Source organism: Triturus cristatus, chromosome 3_1, assembly GCF_964204655.1.
Source record: "Triturus cristatus chromosome 3_1, aTriCri1.1, whole genome shotgun sequence".
Classification (NCBI taxonomy): domain Eukaryota; kingdom Metazoa; phylum Chordata; class Amphibia; order Caudata; family Salamandridae; genus Triturus; species Triturus cristatus.
The window spans coordinates 334,281,251-334,298,066 of record NC_140583.1 but is presented as its reverse complement, the minus strand read 5'-3'; the positions used below and the strand labels follow the sequence as shown (position 1 = coordinate 334,298,066).

Genomic DNA, 16,816 nt, shown 5'->3' with positions numbered 1-16,816 from the left:
ACAAATAGGGTAACCTAGCCCGCTCAGCCAGCATCCGCCAAGCCCATGCCGTGCAGTGGACAGGATTTATATCCGTTCGCGGTCCGCCCGTGCCCCCCAATAAAGTTGCCGCCTGTACCGGCATGGGAAGAACCGCATCTGATTCGATTGCCACGTGGGGCTGAAATCTCTGTGGAAAGTGCCAATAGTGCGCAAATTGTGCTTGGGAACAAAGGAAATATAATCTAAAGTCGGGGGCTTCAAACCCTCCCCGTTCATAGGTCTGTGCCAAGAGATCCCAACTGCACCGTGGCTTCTTCCCTCCCCACACAAACGTTATCAATGTGGATTGGAGAGTACGGAAGAAAGCTTTATTCAATTTAATAGGGATATTGACAAAGTAGTAAAGCGATTTAGGAAGAAAGGCCATTTTAACGACTGCTATTCTATCAGCCAAGGAGAGGGGTAGACCTGTCCAGCGCTCAACCTGGTCCGCGATACGAGTTACTGCCCGGCCATAATTTTCCGATATCACTATCTCTGGGTCCCTGTGTACCCATACCCCCAGGTATTTAACAGGGTCCGACGACCAGGAAAGTGGAAACTCCAGGTCAATCTCTTTAGTATGCGCCGTCAACGGAAACACTACAGACTTTGACCAATTTATTCCGAGACCTGAAAAGCGTTTGACTTTAACATACTCCCGGAGCAACTCTGGTAGATAGACCGCCGGTTCTCGCACATATAGCAGCATATCGTCCGCATATAGCGAGACGATCAGTGGCCGTTGACGGAATCGCAAAGCAGCAGCTCCATGCAATTGCCGGAGCTTACAGGCTAGAGGTTCAAGTGCAAGTGAGAACAGCATAGGCGATAGTGGGCAGCCCTACCGTGTTCCGCTCTCAATGGGAATTGGGCACGACACCCAACCATTCACCCGTACCCGGGCTACCGGTTGTTCGTACAGAACCCTAATCCATTTTTTAAAAAAAAGGGAGGAAACCCCATTTGCAGCAACACCTTAAACATGTAGGGGCCATTGCAGAGAGTCAAAAGCTTTTGCTGCATCGAGCAGCACCGCTACTGCTTGAAATTCGGGGGCAAAAAAATGCAAAGTGGAGAATAGAGTGCAGAGATTGTGCGTCGTAGACCGTGCAGGGACAAACCCAGACTGATCGGGCAGCACCAAGAGGAGAATAAGTGGCTGCAGCCTAGTGGCATTCATTTTGGCGAGAATCTTCGCATCTATATTAATAATAGATGGAGGTCCATAGGAGTCGCACTGATCTGGAGGTTTATCTGGCTTTGAAAGCGTCCCCAGTAACGCCTCCTTGAGTGACGGTGGCAATTCCCCCTTCTCATATGCCTCCACATATACCTCCAATAAATGAGGAGCAAGCTCTGACACACACGTCTTATAAAACTCACTAGGGAGACCATCCATACCTGCTGCTTTACAAGTCAGTAGCGACATAATGGCCATTTTAACGTCCTCCTCATCAAACGGCTGCAGTATTCTCGATGGGAGTCGGAAAGCCAGCCGAGTGCAACATCATCTAGATACTCGCCAATTTCTTCAGGGGACAAGGCCCCTTTTGCTGCATACAGTTGGGTGTAAAAGTGTACAACAACAGCACTAATCTCAGGGGTGGAATAATGTACAACCCCGTTGGTGTCCCGCATTTCCGTTACGTACGCCGCCAGTTTTTGTGCTAGAGAACGACTAGGCCGCCCTCCCTCACCATAATAGCGGGCCGTCTGCTGGCGAGAGCAGTGAAGTAATTCCTGATCCACTGTCTCATTGTACTCCTTTACAAGCGTACGGATAGCCGCTAGTGTCGCAGAGGATGGGTTGATTTCGTACTCCTGCTCACAGGCAGCAACCTCGGATGCCAGCATTTTAATGCGACGCCGGATATCCCGTAATACTCCTGCCTGTACTCCAATACAAACACCTCTGATGGTGACTTTAAAAGCCTCCCACAGCACTCCCGCACTTTCCACGGAGCCCTCCTTTTCCCCCAAAAAATTCCTGATGGCCTCCGCTACCATTTGTTTGAACACTGGGTCTGTTAATTCAGTAGGTTGTAACCGCCAGGTGAAGGGGGCCGCTCGCAGGTGGGAATCTGCATATTAAGGAGCACCGGAGAATGATCCGACAGCGTACATGCTTCATGTTTCACCTCTACAACCCAGGAGCAGGCCTCCTCGGCTACAAGCCAGAAGTCTATACGGGACTAGGAAGTATGTACAGAGGAGACCAACATACTTTCCCGGCCCACAGGCTTGCGAAGTCGCCAGATATCGCGCAAATTACCAGCGTCCCATATTCCCAACAATACTTCCGACGCCTGTTTCTGTCTCACCTCACTACGTCCCTGTCTGTCTAGAGTCAGGTCAAGGCAGATATTAAAATCACGCCCCCAAATGATCACAGCAGGAGGAAAGGCATAAATCCTGCGTCATACATCTGAATAAAAAGATGGGTCATCTGAATTTGTGCCGTACACATTCACCAACAATACAGTCATACCACCCAGTCTCCCATGCAAAAGCGCCACTCGCCCCTGCTCGTCCCTCTCCATCCTAAGCGCAGTGAACGGAACACACTTTTTAACAAGAATAATCACCCCTCGAGAATATGAAGAGTAGGAAGACGCCACTTTAGTGGCAGCCCATCTCGCACCCACCTTATTTACCGTTTCAGTAGTGAGATGAGTCTCTTGCAAAAGAGCCACATGCACTCCCATACGATCCAGATATGCAAACACCATTCAGATTTTTTTTTTTTTTGAGTCCCCTCACATTCCAGGTCAGGCACTTGACATTGCTATTCATAATGATGCCTCATCCTCCATAGTAAACAAATCCTCCATACTCCAGCATTCACCCTGCCCTCCCCAGAGATCCGCCAATGTACAGGCCACAGCATACACAAATAAAACACAATATAGTTCTGTCACATCAATGAGGACCCCCCAACCCATCCCCCCCCCCCCCAACTCTCCACCCACTTTAGCACCCTCTAACTCGCCAAAGCCATCCCATTCCCCCAGATCCCATCCCCAACTCTGAACAGAAAGACTGGTAAATATAGTGGACAACCCAATCTACCCTTGAGGGATCGGGCAAATTTTTGTCTGTGTTGAGTTTGAGGCAGTTGTTCTGCATCCAGCTGGCTGTGTTGGTCATGCACCTGTGAAAGTTAGATTTAGTGGTGGTGGTGGGGTCTGAGGACAAGAATAGGATGATCTGAGTGTTGGCCACAAAGGATATAATGTTCATCTCCTGGGCTCTGACAAGGGTGGCCAGCGGGACCATATGTGTGTTGAAAAGGGTAGGGCTGAGAGATGACCCTTGTGGGATGTTGCAGACGTCCTTTGGGCCTGAGGGGAAATGCGGGAGGCAGATGGTCTGGCTTCTACTGGTGAGAAAGGACGCAATCCATTTAAGGGCTGTTCCTTGGATTCCTATCTGGCCAAGACCCTGTAGAAGGGTGTATTGGGACACGGTTTTGAAGGCTGCGGAGAGGTCAAGGAGGATTTAAGAGTTGCGATCTCTTCCTTGTCCAGGAGAGCCCTAATGTCATCAGTGGCTCCGATCAGAGCCTTTTCCATGCTGTCATTTGAGTGGAAGCCTGACATGGGGGGGGGGGGGGGGGGGGGGGGGGGGGGGAGGGGGGGGTGCATGAGTTTGTTGGTTTCAAGGTGAATGGCGAGTTGCAAGTTAATTGTTTTCTCCAGGACTTTTGCAGGGAAGGGTAGCAGGGAGATAGGCCGGTAGTAATTTTTTTTTTTTAATTCAGGCAGGTCTGCCAAGGCTATTGGCATTGGAAAAAATAAGAACATACATATCAAGTGATGCAACACCATCAAGCAGGAAATAGTAAGGGGGGCAAAAAATAGGGGGGGTGATCCACATGTTGTTTCCATCATTAATGTTATAGAGAGCATAGCAGATGTCAAACATTACTTCTTGAGTTAGCATTTCGAAGTATGTGTCACAAGAGCCCTTCTAGCAAAAAGGAAGGGTTGCACAAATCTCCTGATCAGTTGGAATTTGTTCTACTGGATATAGAGCTAGGCTACATCATCTTGCAGCTGACCTGCATTAACCTTTTCCCCTTAGGCAATTGTGGGAATGTGGAATTGTATTTGCTGCGTGTAGCTTTCTAGGGGCATGTGGTAGCTGGTAAGCGCAAGCAAGCTAGAAGTGGTTCCCAAATGTTTTTCGGCGGCTTTGTAGCGGCATCAGTTCCCAGTATTGAGCTAACTGTACCTGACAGTATGTCGGCAACTTTTGGCACACTCTTCCTCCCCCAGTGTTTACCGAATTGGCGTTTAGCTAGTAATAATAGCATAGCTGTTAGGCGGCACAAAGATGCAGGTACATCCTTATCGTATCCTATCTGAAAGAAACAATTAGTTATGGATTCCTCACCTTAGAATTACCCCCAAGCGTCATACTGGAACCAGATAATTTTTTCATCAGCAGTACCTCTGCGTGTCGATGGGTGGTGTTTGTCAACTCCTCGTTCGTCGTTGACTTCGTGGTCACCTGCTTCAAGGCTTGCGACTCCTGTCGCAAATTGATGTCGGTATTGGACCCTCACCTTGTATGCCTTTGGTGCCTGGAGCGCGACCACGACCCGAAGTTGTGCTCTGACTGCTGGACCATGAACCTGAAGTCTTTGCGGGAGCTGTCCCGAAAGCTTCTCGAAGCCCGGCTCTGTGCCGGTCGAGGTCCCGGTCTAGAGGGAGGTCGCGGGACCCATCGCGGAGCCACCACCACTCGTCATCGAAGTCTTCGTGTAAGTCGAAGGGAAGAGGACAGGTAGGGGTCTGTAGACCCTCTTGCTGACCAGTTGGAGGAACCGGACTGAAAAGAGAAGTTGGGTGATGTTAGTGGTCTGGACACCACCCCAGACCTTGGCATGCTGTTTCCCCCTACCGTGGCTACGGAGGAGGGTGCATCTTACGCAGTGGTGTTGCATAGGGCAGCTGAGGCTTTAAACCTCTAGCTTCCTACGGTGACGGTAAGGACTAACCTCCTGACAGAGGTGCTCAAACCAGCAGCGGCCTCTTGGGAGCCCTTGCTGCCATTCCATGAGGCCCAACACAGGGGCACCTGTGGAGAGGATGATTGCCCAATGCCACCGCCTGGCCCCAGGCGACCCCATTTTACACTCTTCCTATCCTATCCCTGAGAGCTTGGTAGCCCAAGCCTCCACGTCCAAAGGGACATTCCCCTGATCAGGAATCCAAGAAGCTAGACCACCTTGGGAAGATATTTTCTTCCTCCAGCTTGGCACTGCGGTTGGTGAACACCGCATGTCTATTGGGCCGTTACTCCCACTCGGTGTGGGACACGGTTGCGCAGGTGCTGCCACAGTGCCCGGAGGAGTCCCGGCGGTTCTCTCCCGTGCTGTTGCCGAATGGAGAGATGCAGCGAACCTCACCATCCGGTGTGGTCTGGATACCGCTGACTAACTGGTCAGGACGATTTCCACGTCCGTAGCACAGAGATGCTACGCCTGGCTGAGGTCCAGTGGCTTTTCGGGGGATGTCCAGGCGATGTTTTTGGACATGATCTTTGATGGCCGTCACCTGTTTGGCAACAAGGCAGACAACGCACTCAAGAGCTTTAAGGATTCTAGGGCTACGGCCAGATCAACAGGCCTCGCTCCACCTCCCGCCCAGTGCAGTCTGCCTTTTGCCCCTTTCGTGGCTACGGAAGGGGGTACCCTGCCACGTTCCGCCCAGAGCCACAGGCCTACGCAAGCTGTCCAGCCTCTGCGCGGCCGGGGACGTGGATCCCACCGCCGTGGTTCGGGGGCCCAGCGGGCGGGCCAGGCCACCAGCGCTCCCTCTGCAGCAACCTCCAAACCCTCCTAGTCCGACCATTCAGGCCCATCAATCGCCAGTGGGCGACAGGATTCGCCATCACCTCCCCCACTGGCTCAACAACACGTCGGACAGGTGGGTTTTGCAGATTGTCCGAAGGCTACTCCCTCCCCTTTGAGGCTACACCTCCATCCATGCCACCTCAATTCAGATGCGCAGCAATAAGACTATTGGTCCATGGGGGGGGGGTCGTCTGTATCCAGTTGCCATTGGGCTTTTGCCTTGTGGGTGCATATCGGTGTCTTGTCCTGCGTCGCAGCGTACAATCTAGTGATAAGTTTACGATGGCGGGGGGGGGGGGGGTGTGAGTACGTGCTCAAAAGTATCTGCAAAGGTTTTTTTAGAAGTGGTTTGACCTCTGCATGCTTCCAACCGGCTGGGGAGATGGCAGAGGTGATGGAAGTGTTGAGGATGGTGGTGAGTTATTTGCTGATGGAGTTGTTTATTATGTCTGACATAGTTCATATACCAGTTAAATTCAAGGCCTTTCTAAAGCAGCGCCCCCAAACATCTAACAATCCAGTGCAGAGAGAAAAAAACATGGTACCTCCTCCATATTGTACAAGCAACAGTTAGTGTTAGCTATTTAACTATGAACATTGGACACAAAGTTTATGTGGTGTGCCCGAAACCTCATAAACCTCAATCAAATCAGCTGGACCATATACTGTACTAGGTATTACACTAGAGTTGCAAAGCGAGGTATCTATCGACCAAAGAGGCAACTTTTGATTTTTAAGTGTTTAAACCAGATTGTAAACTGAGATTTCGTTAAGATTGTAATTTGTCTAAATTACTGAACAAACTGTTAAATCTTTTATGATCAATACTGAACCACTGGAATCTGTATTTATTTTCTGCAATATTAAATGTTGCATTGAATTTAAACAGGTGGTAAATGTGATCTGGCTGGGGAGGATGGTTGGAACAAGCTGTGCTCTGAGGCTGCTGTGAGAAGAAATGCATGTAGTATTTAGTGCAAAGTATTTTCTGATGTAGTAATTCCTTTGTGACATCTCTTATAGAAAATGCAACTTGTAAGATACTAACTTGAATGAGATAATACTTAAACAATACTAAATACTGTAAAATGTAGTAACGTTAAATTCATTTTCAGTGGCAATAAGTGTAGGCGATGTTTTGAGGCGCAAAGCTCCTCTTTTGTATTATCATTGGGTTGCTGAGTGAAATCAGAAAAGGACCCACAACGAAAATGTAGATTGTACTTGTATCTTTTCTGTAAAAGATTTTTTTGACAAACCCATCTGATTTCTTCAGGGACAGTGGAGACATCAAGTTTCTAACAAAGGGAGACAACAATGCTGTTGATGACCGAGGACTGTACAAGCAAGGACAGCATTGGTTGGAGAAAAAAGATGTAGTTGGACGGGCAAGGGGGTAAGTGAAAATGGTGCTTAATTTTAAAAACAATAAGTGTCTGTTCCCAAAATATATGTTACGAAGCTACGGCAGCAGGAGTCCTACACTCCACAGGATGATGTCATCAGTGTCACTGACATGTCATCAGTGTTGTAATACGTGAGGTCATAAGCAGTGCATTGCAGGGGCGTAAGTTATTGTTGGCTCAGGTTAAAAGAACTGCTGAATTTCACTGGATTTGTACGACTGAAATCTGAGCCAAACTATAGGATCCTTGTAATATTTGTTTTTTCACACACACACACTCTGTAAAAATTAAATTAAGGACACTGGAAAAATGAACAAGCTAAATGGCGGGAGTGGTGATCTCTACGTAAGTATTTGTAAGTTGGGTGTATTCCTTGAGAGCTATGCATTCTACTTGCACCTTTTTTATGAAAATCCTAATAAATATACTGAAATTAATCTTAAAACATTACAAAGAGAAATTCAATTGCTTAATGATGCTTAATGATGAACTCAGCACATTATTACTTCAAGAACTGATTGACAAATACTGTGAAGAGATGAGCCAGTGTTTACAGAAACAGGAATATATAATCAAAGCTCGTAAAGCTCATAAGTTCTAACGTGATAAGGCTGATTATAAGCTAGGACAGGTCTTCACATTTTCCAGAAGGTTCGATGCAGTGAAAAGGCTAACACCGTATAACAATTGTGCCAACATGATGATGTGGGTAAGGCGGCATCAGCCACGGAGTGGAGCTCAGCAGTGGAAAGTGAAACCTATTCTGAAGATGGAAGGAATCTAAGAGATCAATTGAGTGGACAGTCGAAACTGTAATTGTTTGAGGAACGTCATTTTTTTCACATAGATCACCGCCAAAAACTGCGACCCAGAAATCAAAGTTCAAAACAAAGGTAAAACAAAAGGAGACTTAAGCGCAGAAAATGCCGTAGGAGACATGCAGAGAAAGCAGGCACACAAGAAGAGTTGGTCAAAGAAATGTACGTGAATAATAAGACATCGACAACAATAACAGTCATCAGTTTGGCTGATTTGGAAATAAGCCAGGCTAAACTACAATTGCTCTCTCTGGGCCTGTCAAATTGCCCCGAAAGTACATTTAACTTTGCTCAAACGAGCTGATATTTTCAAATACAGCCGTAAGTTGAAATTGGTCACATTCTACCTATTGAAACCTAAGAAAAGACAGATCACACTGGAAGTAGCCACAGACCAACAAGCCTTAATAATTGTTGTGCAATTTAAGAGAATTGCAGGATGAAAATCTTGATGTTGAGCAAGCAATAACCACCCAACAGGTCATCAGTGATCTTTTTATGAGTGTCTCTGAACATCAACTCCTTTCAAGCCATGTGCTACTTTCATTCCGGCTATGCCCTGTGATGCTATTGATCTTTTCAACGACAAGGTAGTGGAGGATATTAAAAAGCTGAATCATAAAAACTCAACGTGCCCAGAGGAGATAAGACTATCACGTGAAATATCTAAATTTGGTTAAGAAGCTACGAAATCAAAATCGTGTTAAACGTAATTCGGACAAAGGTGGTAACATCGTCCTATGGCCATTAAGGGATTTTTTACAGGAGGCATACAAGCAAACAATGGTGACTTTTATGGGGAATATCGGCCTTGACATAGTTATCTACAGTATCGCAGGCAATTAACAGCATGGAGAGATGTAGGGCTACTTAGCTATGAGGAGTGGCAATTCTTAAAGAACGATTTCCCTAAAATGCCTAACTTTTATCTATTACCTAACATGCACCAGAATAGAGCACAGCCTCCCGGAAGGCCTATTTCTGCTCAGGAGACTACTTTTGAGAACACATCACATTACATTGATTCCTTTCTCCAAAACTTTGTTCGCAATTTACCATCATTTGTGCTAGACACTGGCATCTTTCTTAAACAGATATGACATTCCCTGGCATCCAGAGTATCTTTGAATGTCTCTTGATGTGACTTCATTATACGCTAGCAATTAATCTTCATATTGGGCTGCATGATGTTAAGCATTTTTTAAGAGGTTGACCATTGAATATGTATGAACATAGTCATGTGTTGCTTACTGTGATTAAATTGTGTCTGGAGGAAAACTTTTTTTCACGTTAATCGAGAGATTTTACAGTAGAGATGTGGTACGGCGATAGACACCTGCTTCACCCCCAGCTACATGGCAAGTAGGAGGAGCAGGTGCTCTTTGCTGACCATAGTGCACTGTGGAATGAACATGTGGTCTGCTGGCTACGTTATATTGATGACTTGTTTGTGGTTTGGAGGGGGTCATTGGAGTTAAAAGGATTATTTGTGGAATACATTAACAAGAATTCCATTAATTTGCATTTTGTAGCACATATCAGTAAGGCACAGGAGGAGTGTTTTGATTTACAAGTGTTTATCAGGCATAATAAGATTAAAACATGGGTACATAGGAAGAAAACTGCTGGGAAGTCTACGCTACATGCGAGCAGTTTCCATTCCACAAATCTTAAGACCAGTATCTCCTTTTGGGAGATGACCGTTTGAGGAGAAACTGCAGTTGCCCTGAAGATGTAGCGATAGGCCAGGTGTATGCAATCACCAAATTTCTGCAAAAAGGATCTCCACAATCTATAGTTGACAATGCTGTAAACTAGCTAACCAGAAGAGTAGAGAGGCGCTCCTATTTGATAGACACCCTCGGACCCAAGATCCCACCACAAGACTGATTCTCACGTTTAGTAAGCAGGAGAGGGAACTAAGGGCTATTTTGAAGATACTCTGGTCGATGGTCCGGGGGGGATTCTGTATTAGGACCCACTCTTCTCAAGTCACCCTCTGAGAGATGCCTTAGTCAAGAATCGTCTAGAATTGGTGGAAAGAAGAAATTGGTTGCAACTAGGAAATGACTTCTATAAGTGCAGCTCTTGTAGGTCATGCAAATTTGACAAAACCATCAGTGAATATATCACACCCTTTTATGAGAGACCTCAAAAAATCAATGGCTTATTTGGCTGTAAAACTGAGTATGCTGTATACATTTTTTATTTTGATTGTAAACTGCAATATGAGGGTAGCTCAAAGTTGCAGGTCCATTAAAAAAAATTTGCAGCACCTAAGAGCTATAACCAACATTGACCAATCCTACCCAGTGGCTCGTCTCTTTGCCCAATGTCACAATAGCATTCCGAATTAGAGATAGAGAATTGGAATAAAGGGATAAGCATCAATTAGTAATAAAATAGTTAAATGTCTGTTTAGGCATGACATACAAGGGCACTGAAAGCAAGCTATAAAACCATACAAGCAAGACACACATACTTGTAAGAAATTAGGTTACTGGTCAAAGGGGGTTGAAACTATTAGGGTGAAGAACAAGAAAACCCTAAATTAACCTGTGCTCAACCCTCTGGTAGCTTGGCTCAGTGCCTTCAGGGTTAACTTTGAGACAATGCGTTAAGTATTTATGCTGCACTACAAACGACAATGAAGTGGAAACACAACACAAGAGAAATCCCAAACCAATTTTGAAAATATATCAAGACTAAAACAACAAAATCAAATCTGTAGAACCAGAGATTTTCAAGTTTAAAGATTCTGGTAAAAATAGCTCCAAAAAGCACAAAGTGCCAGCTGTTGACATCTGGTCACGCTAGACTAGCGGAAAAAGTCACAAGTTCAGGCAAACAGTGATGGAGTGCAAACCGGCTACAGGGACCCAGTTAGGCCTCCTGAACAAGAGTACCTTAAATCCTGATTGCGAAGAGTTGCTGAGTCCCATGTTGAGAATTCAGTTTAAGGCTCTCTGCGTAGCTCCTAAAACTCTGTCCCATCAAGTTCCTACAGTCCTAGCTAACATGCTAGTGCCGTATAGTCAGAGTCGTCCACTTCGCTCCTTGGATCAAATGTTGGTCTGTATTCCCCGTGTTTGCAGAGTCCGAGCAGGTGGCCGGTCTTTTAAGGTGTTGGCGGCCAAATTGTGGAACTCTCGCCCCTCTGTAATTAGAGGACTCCAGAATCATTTAGAGTTCCGCAAAGCTATAAAGACGTGGCTTTTCCCAGGGTAGTCGTGGACACTCTTCTTTTCTTCGGATTCACTTCAGTCTATGTATACCTGAGTACTGCTGGGACGCCCCGTCACTGGGGCAACTATGCGCTGTACAAATTAAGTAAATAAATAAATGCATGGCATAACTGGGGCAATGCGTAGCACAGGTTGGATAGGCGCAGCATTGGTTCAGTTGAGGCTGCGATGTTAGGTTATTTTGCCGGTAAAATCCACGCAGCAGGCGGTGTCGTTTCTGCACGGAGCTGTGCCGCTTGCAGAGGAGATGAGTCCACAAATGGGCTGGAAGAACACCTTCAGGCCCACTTCCAAAGGTCAGTACTGGGGTGGTTGGCAGGGTAGGACTCGTATATGGCAGAGACAGAGTTTCAAGGTTTGAGCCATCTGTCCCTAAGGCTCTAGTCAGGAGGCCATTCAACTAGCCCTTGCAGTCACTCCAGGGTCCTGGATTTAACAGAGGCAGGTCCAGTTCTTCTCACCAAGGCAAGAGGGCAACAGATCTGCACAGCACAAAAGTAGCCCTTAAGAGCAGCACAGCAGTCCTTCTTCCTGGCAGAGTCCACAGGCCCAGTAGTAAACTAAAGAGTTGGGGGTCTGTGGTCTAGCATTTATACCTAGTGCCCTCTTTCAAGTTGAGTGAGCTTCCAGAGGATTTCACCCCTCTGAGATGTCAGGCATCCCCTTCCTCCGTTTTGTGGCTCAAGCTTTCCCGGGGTCTCAATAGCTCTGTGTCAAACCCTTTGTGAGTGTTCAGGCAGAGTCTCTGCAATGTGCAAGTGTGGTAGGCAACTGCTTCTCCCCTTAGTTAACTCGGAGTGGCTCACCGTGCCAGCATCTATTGTCCCTTTGTCCAACTGTCTTAGAGCAATACACCCAGACCAGCTGCTAGCTACATCTAGTCATGTGACCCACGAACTGGCTGTAGGTACCAAATGGTTAGGACAAGAAAGCTTTCTGAAAGTGGCATTTTCAGAATTATGAATAAAAATTATAGTTTGCCATTAAAGAGGGCTTTTACTTACAAGTCTTAAGACACCACTTTCAACCTGTCTACCTACTATTAATTGGAAGTTACAGCTTCTTGATGTAATAAGATAACTCCAATGTTATCTTATGGGCGAGGCAGGCCTTGCTGTATTGAAAAACATATTTGTGAGTTTTTCACTAGGAGGATATGTAAAACTTTAGAGTACATATCCCACTTTTTAAAATACAATGCACTCTGCCCTCTGGGCTGTCCATGGCCTACCGTAAGCGTGACTTGTATTAAAAAGGAAGGTTTGGGTCAGGAAAAAGGTTGATTTGCCAAGTCCAAATAGCAGTTTTAAACTGCACACACAGGTTGCAATTACAGGCCTGTGACATGGATGGCACAATCAGTGCTACAGGCCCACTAGTATCATTTAATTTACAGGCAGTAGCACTTTACTAAGAACTTGCAGATAAATTAAATGTGTCATTGGGTTTAAGCCAATTCTTCCATGTTTTAAGGGGAGCGCACCTGCATTTTAGCACTGGTTAGGAATGATAAAGTGCACAGAGTCCTAAATGTCAATATAAACCGGTTCAGAAAACAGAGTGTGGGCAAAAGCTCTGGGGATGACCTTGCATACAGAGCCAAGCCAAACAATACTAAATTGACTCCAGTGCAAGGGTAGTCCTCAATCAAAATACATACCAGCATGCCATACAGTAATGCAGTTGTAAATGATTTTCACTCCGTGCACACTAAAAAGAAGATAACTTCATGAAGAATATCTTCAAATGGACACAATTTGGTATGCCATGAAACAGGAGTAGGCCACTCTTTCCAACAGCATAAGCGGGACACAGGAGCTGATAAAGCTGGAATGTGCCCTCTGAGCAAAGGTTCTTGCCATTACATCAGGCTGTAATAAAGTCAACACTGAACAAGAAAGTAAAAACAAAAACACTGGCACTGAAATGAACTTCCTTGTTTTCGGATGTGCTCATTGTGAAAGAGCAAAATGCAGTCACACAAAGTGAAGTCCGCCAGTGGCTTAAGTAGGCTGTCACACTGGGGGTGTTGCAACTTATTCTGCGAGCAGGATGAACTGTGTGCAGCAGTAGCTGAGATAATATAATTCCAGGGAACTGAAGCAGACAATCCAAGTGCACATAGGACATGAGAAAAGAGGCACAGCAAAATACATTTTAAAAAACCTTCTTTGTCCTGTGCACAATAGTGAGGAGGATCAGTCCTGACCCAGTTGCCCACCCAAATAATCAGTTCTTACAGTATAGTTGTATGTCATTGTCATATTGGTGAATATTGTTGCTGTTCACTTTAACGAGCACCAAGTGGCTCCACGTACAGGTTGAAGATAACTGGAAAGTGTGGAACCCTGAGGGACTCTTCAGGTGATGAGGATCTTTTGCGATCCGGAGGTTAAAACGTATGTCTTTTTGGAAAGTGGAAGAACTTTGCCTGTGAATTTCATGCGAGACACCAGGGTGCATGTTAGGGTGGGATGGACGTATGTTGAAGGGTGCTGAGAGGTCCAGCAATATTAGGAGGCATGAGTCTTCTTTATCCGTGGTCAACCATGTTTAAGGTAGAACTCTCTGTGCTGCAGCTTGATATGAAGCCAGATCGGTACTCTTGCAGACTGCTTTTTCAAGTATATCTTGGACCAAAATATAAGCATTGCATAAATAATTATACATATTTAAATGAATTGAACACTATTATAAGTAAAAATAAAAGTTTTGTAAAAATCTGTTGGATACATCTACCTGTAGATTCCCCACCTTTGAACATCTAAGGCTCAGACTGTGATGTACAAATGTCTGTTGCCTCGAGGCATGACTCATCGATGTGTGATCCTTGCAAACCTGATCTAGTACAGCCATCACCTCAGTGGTCATCCTTAACCTTAGTGTTCATTGTGATTCACTGTATATCTATTGAATCTGCTTGTGTAATGGTTTAGTTTGCATTCTACATTCCTCGTAACAGTCTTGTTGTATAGCCGACCAGTTGAGACACTAGCTTTCTTCTTGTGAGGACAATTGTGCTGTGCTGTTAAGAATAAAACATTTTACTCCTCTTCAAAGTGGTTTCTTTTCAACAAATGGCAACGAGCTACTGAGGCATATTTCCATACGGATGTAGCACAGGAGCGGTATTGCTTCTGAAAACCTGAGGATTTTGCAGTCTATATCGTATTGGGCAATCCAATTTATTCAGAGCACTCTTAAGCACCTAGACCAGCTGCTGTGAACCTTATTATATCTGTGAGTGTATTTGCATCTTTGATCTCAAATTTTGGGAGCGCTTATTAACTGCTGCTCCCCGTGCTCTCAATGGATGCAGTGTGGTCCTGCGTGTCCCAGGTCGCGACTTCTGGTTCGTGGGAGCAGCTTCTGCACATCTCAGCTCGCATTCTGTTCCAGCAGCCATGCGACGAGCAGTCTCCACACACTGCTCCTCGCTTCCCTGACCATGTCCTGTTGGTCTTGTGCACCTGAGGCATACATGCGCATACAGCAGTTGAATGCAATGCGAGCATCAAAACAAAGGGGACATCCAAACTCTATGGCGTATGTGATTGATTCGTGCTTCTATTTCTCCTGTTGGTCTGAAAAGTAACTGTAGTTGTAATTGGATCATTTCTCTTTTGATTTATTGGAAGGCGCCTCGCACAACTATGCAACATTTTGGATTGGGTAAACCTTCATCATTCCTCGGAGGGCACTGTGATACCATTGGTGGATGCATTTTTTTAAGACCATTGGCTGTATTCTATTATGTATTTGAGCCTTCCAGGAACTGAATAGAATCCAGTCTCTTTATTCATTTATTAGCCCTCTGGTGCTCCTTGTTCCGGTCAGTATTTAATAATTATATCTATATATATATATATATTGATCTGAGGGTCTAGTTGTTTTCAGAACACCACTCAATGTTGTGCCGTCAGATGATCAAGGATACATTGAGGTATATGAGGAAGCGTTACTGAGTATGGAATATAGGTTTAAACCCACGATCAAAATTGCCTCAAACAGACTGAAGTTCCACACAAGTGCACAAAAGGAAAAATTGTGGTCCAGTGACTCATGACATTTTTAATGACTAAATTATCGTTAATGTAAAGAGCAAGAGAACTCCAGAACAGTTGTGGGTCATGAGGGATACCAAGTTGCAGGATGCCATTTCTATGGCAAAAATTACAAACTATCTGAAAAATTGATTTCATCTGTGAAGAATAGTAGTATTGCAAGTTGGTTGTGCTGAGGATGTCCGTGTATTAAGTCATCAGAAGAATGCCATGTGGAAGTATGTAATATGGCTGGTTCTAATGTAGTTCTATTTTTAGCAAGATTAAAGAGATCTGAAGTGAGCTACAGTATGATAGCAACGTGTGCACTGCCTCATGTGCCCGGTGCTCTGCCCTTGGAATGTAAGAAATGCAGTCGGGTGGGACATTTTGAACAGGTTTGCTAGGATACCATAAAGAATACTATGCAGATGCGGGGTAAAGTGTCATGTACAACAGAGGTAAAAGGAGAAACAGTCATTTTGTAAGTGTGGTAAGGCTGCAGAGAGTGGAAGGGGGATTGTGCTGTCCATTCAGGAGAATTGGGGATGTGATTCAGACCACGTTGTAAAGAGACAACCTAAGTTTGTCATTCTCATATTAGGTACTGAACCGGAACTTATGGCTGATTCTGGCTCCCTTGTGGGCCATACTTACCTGAGAATGTATCCTGGAAAATGTTTGTGGAGTATTGGACATAAATGAGTTACAACCTTCGGGCATAATTGCTGAGAGCTTTTATGGATCTACCATTGATATAGAGGGATATGTGAGTGTTTTATTGGAATTCAAGAGTATATGCACCCAGTGTTCTGTAGCTCAGACTCTCGCTACTAACTGTCACCGCATACCTTCTCTCGGTCAAGGTGTGACACAAGCACCTCCTAACAAGGAACAACTTTTGTCATTTATACATAACCGTAAGTTCATCAAGGACTTTGGTACAAAAATTGAGTATTTGATAGAACGTTTGAGGCAGAAGGATACATTTCTTTGGTCCGCGAAACAACAGTTGGCTCGCAGACCTAAGACATTGTGAAAGCTCCCACTTTAAAATTCTTCTGCATGAATTAGGAGTGTGTAATCACAGTGGATGCAAGTTTGTATGGAATAGGTGGGGTATTATCCCCAAGATGCGGGAAAGAGGAATGCAATGTGGCTTTCCCCTCCCGCACCTTGAACGAGACAGAGAGAAGGTATGCGTTGATTGAGAGTTTTATTGGCGTGTTTCTGGGCACATATTGCTAGTCTTACATAAAGATGCAGGAGTATGTTTTCAAAGCAGAACTTGTTCCAGGAAAAAGCAATGTTACTGCAAACTGTTGCTCACATTTGCCATATCAGTAATGCAATGGGGATGGTGCCGTTAAGGAGTGCGATATAGTTCCCACCATTGAGGACATTATGTCAAAACATTTCG

At 45.2% G+C, this 16,816-nt stretch overlaps 1 protein-coding gene across 1 annotated transcript in view; it reads left to right on the top strand.

Moving 5' to 3' along the window:
• Positions 1 to 16,816, top strand: part of SEC11A (SEC11 homolog A, signal peptidase complex subunit) — a 436,958-nt gene that overhangs the window by 370,624 nt on the left and 49,518 nt on the right. Inside the window, exon 6 of the mRNA XM_085644052.1 lies at positions 7,161 to 7,280. Coding sequence (XP_085500178.1) covers positions 7,161 to 7,280 — 120 coding nt within the window. The remainder of the gene's footprint in view (positions 1 to 7,160; positions 7,281 to 16,816) is intronic.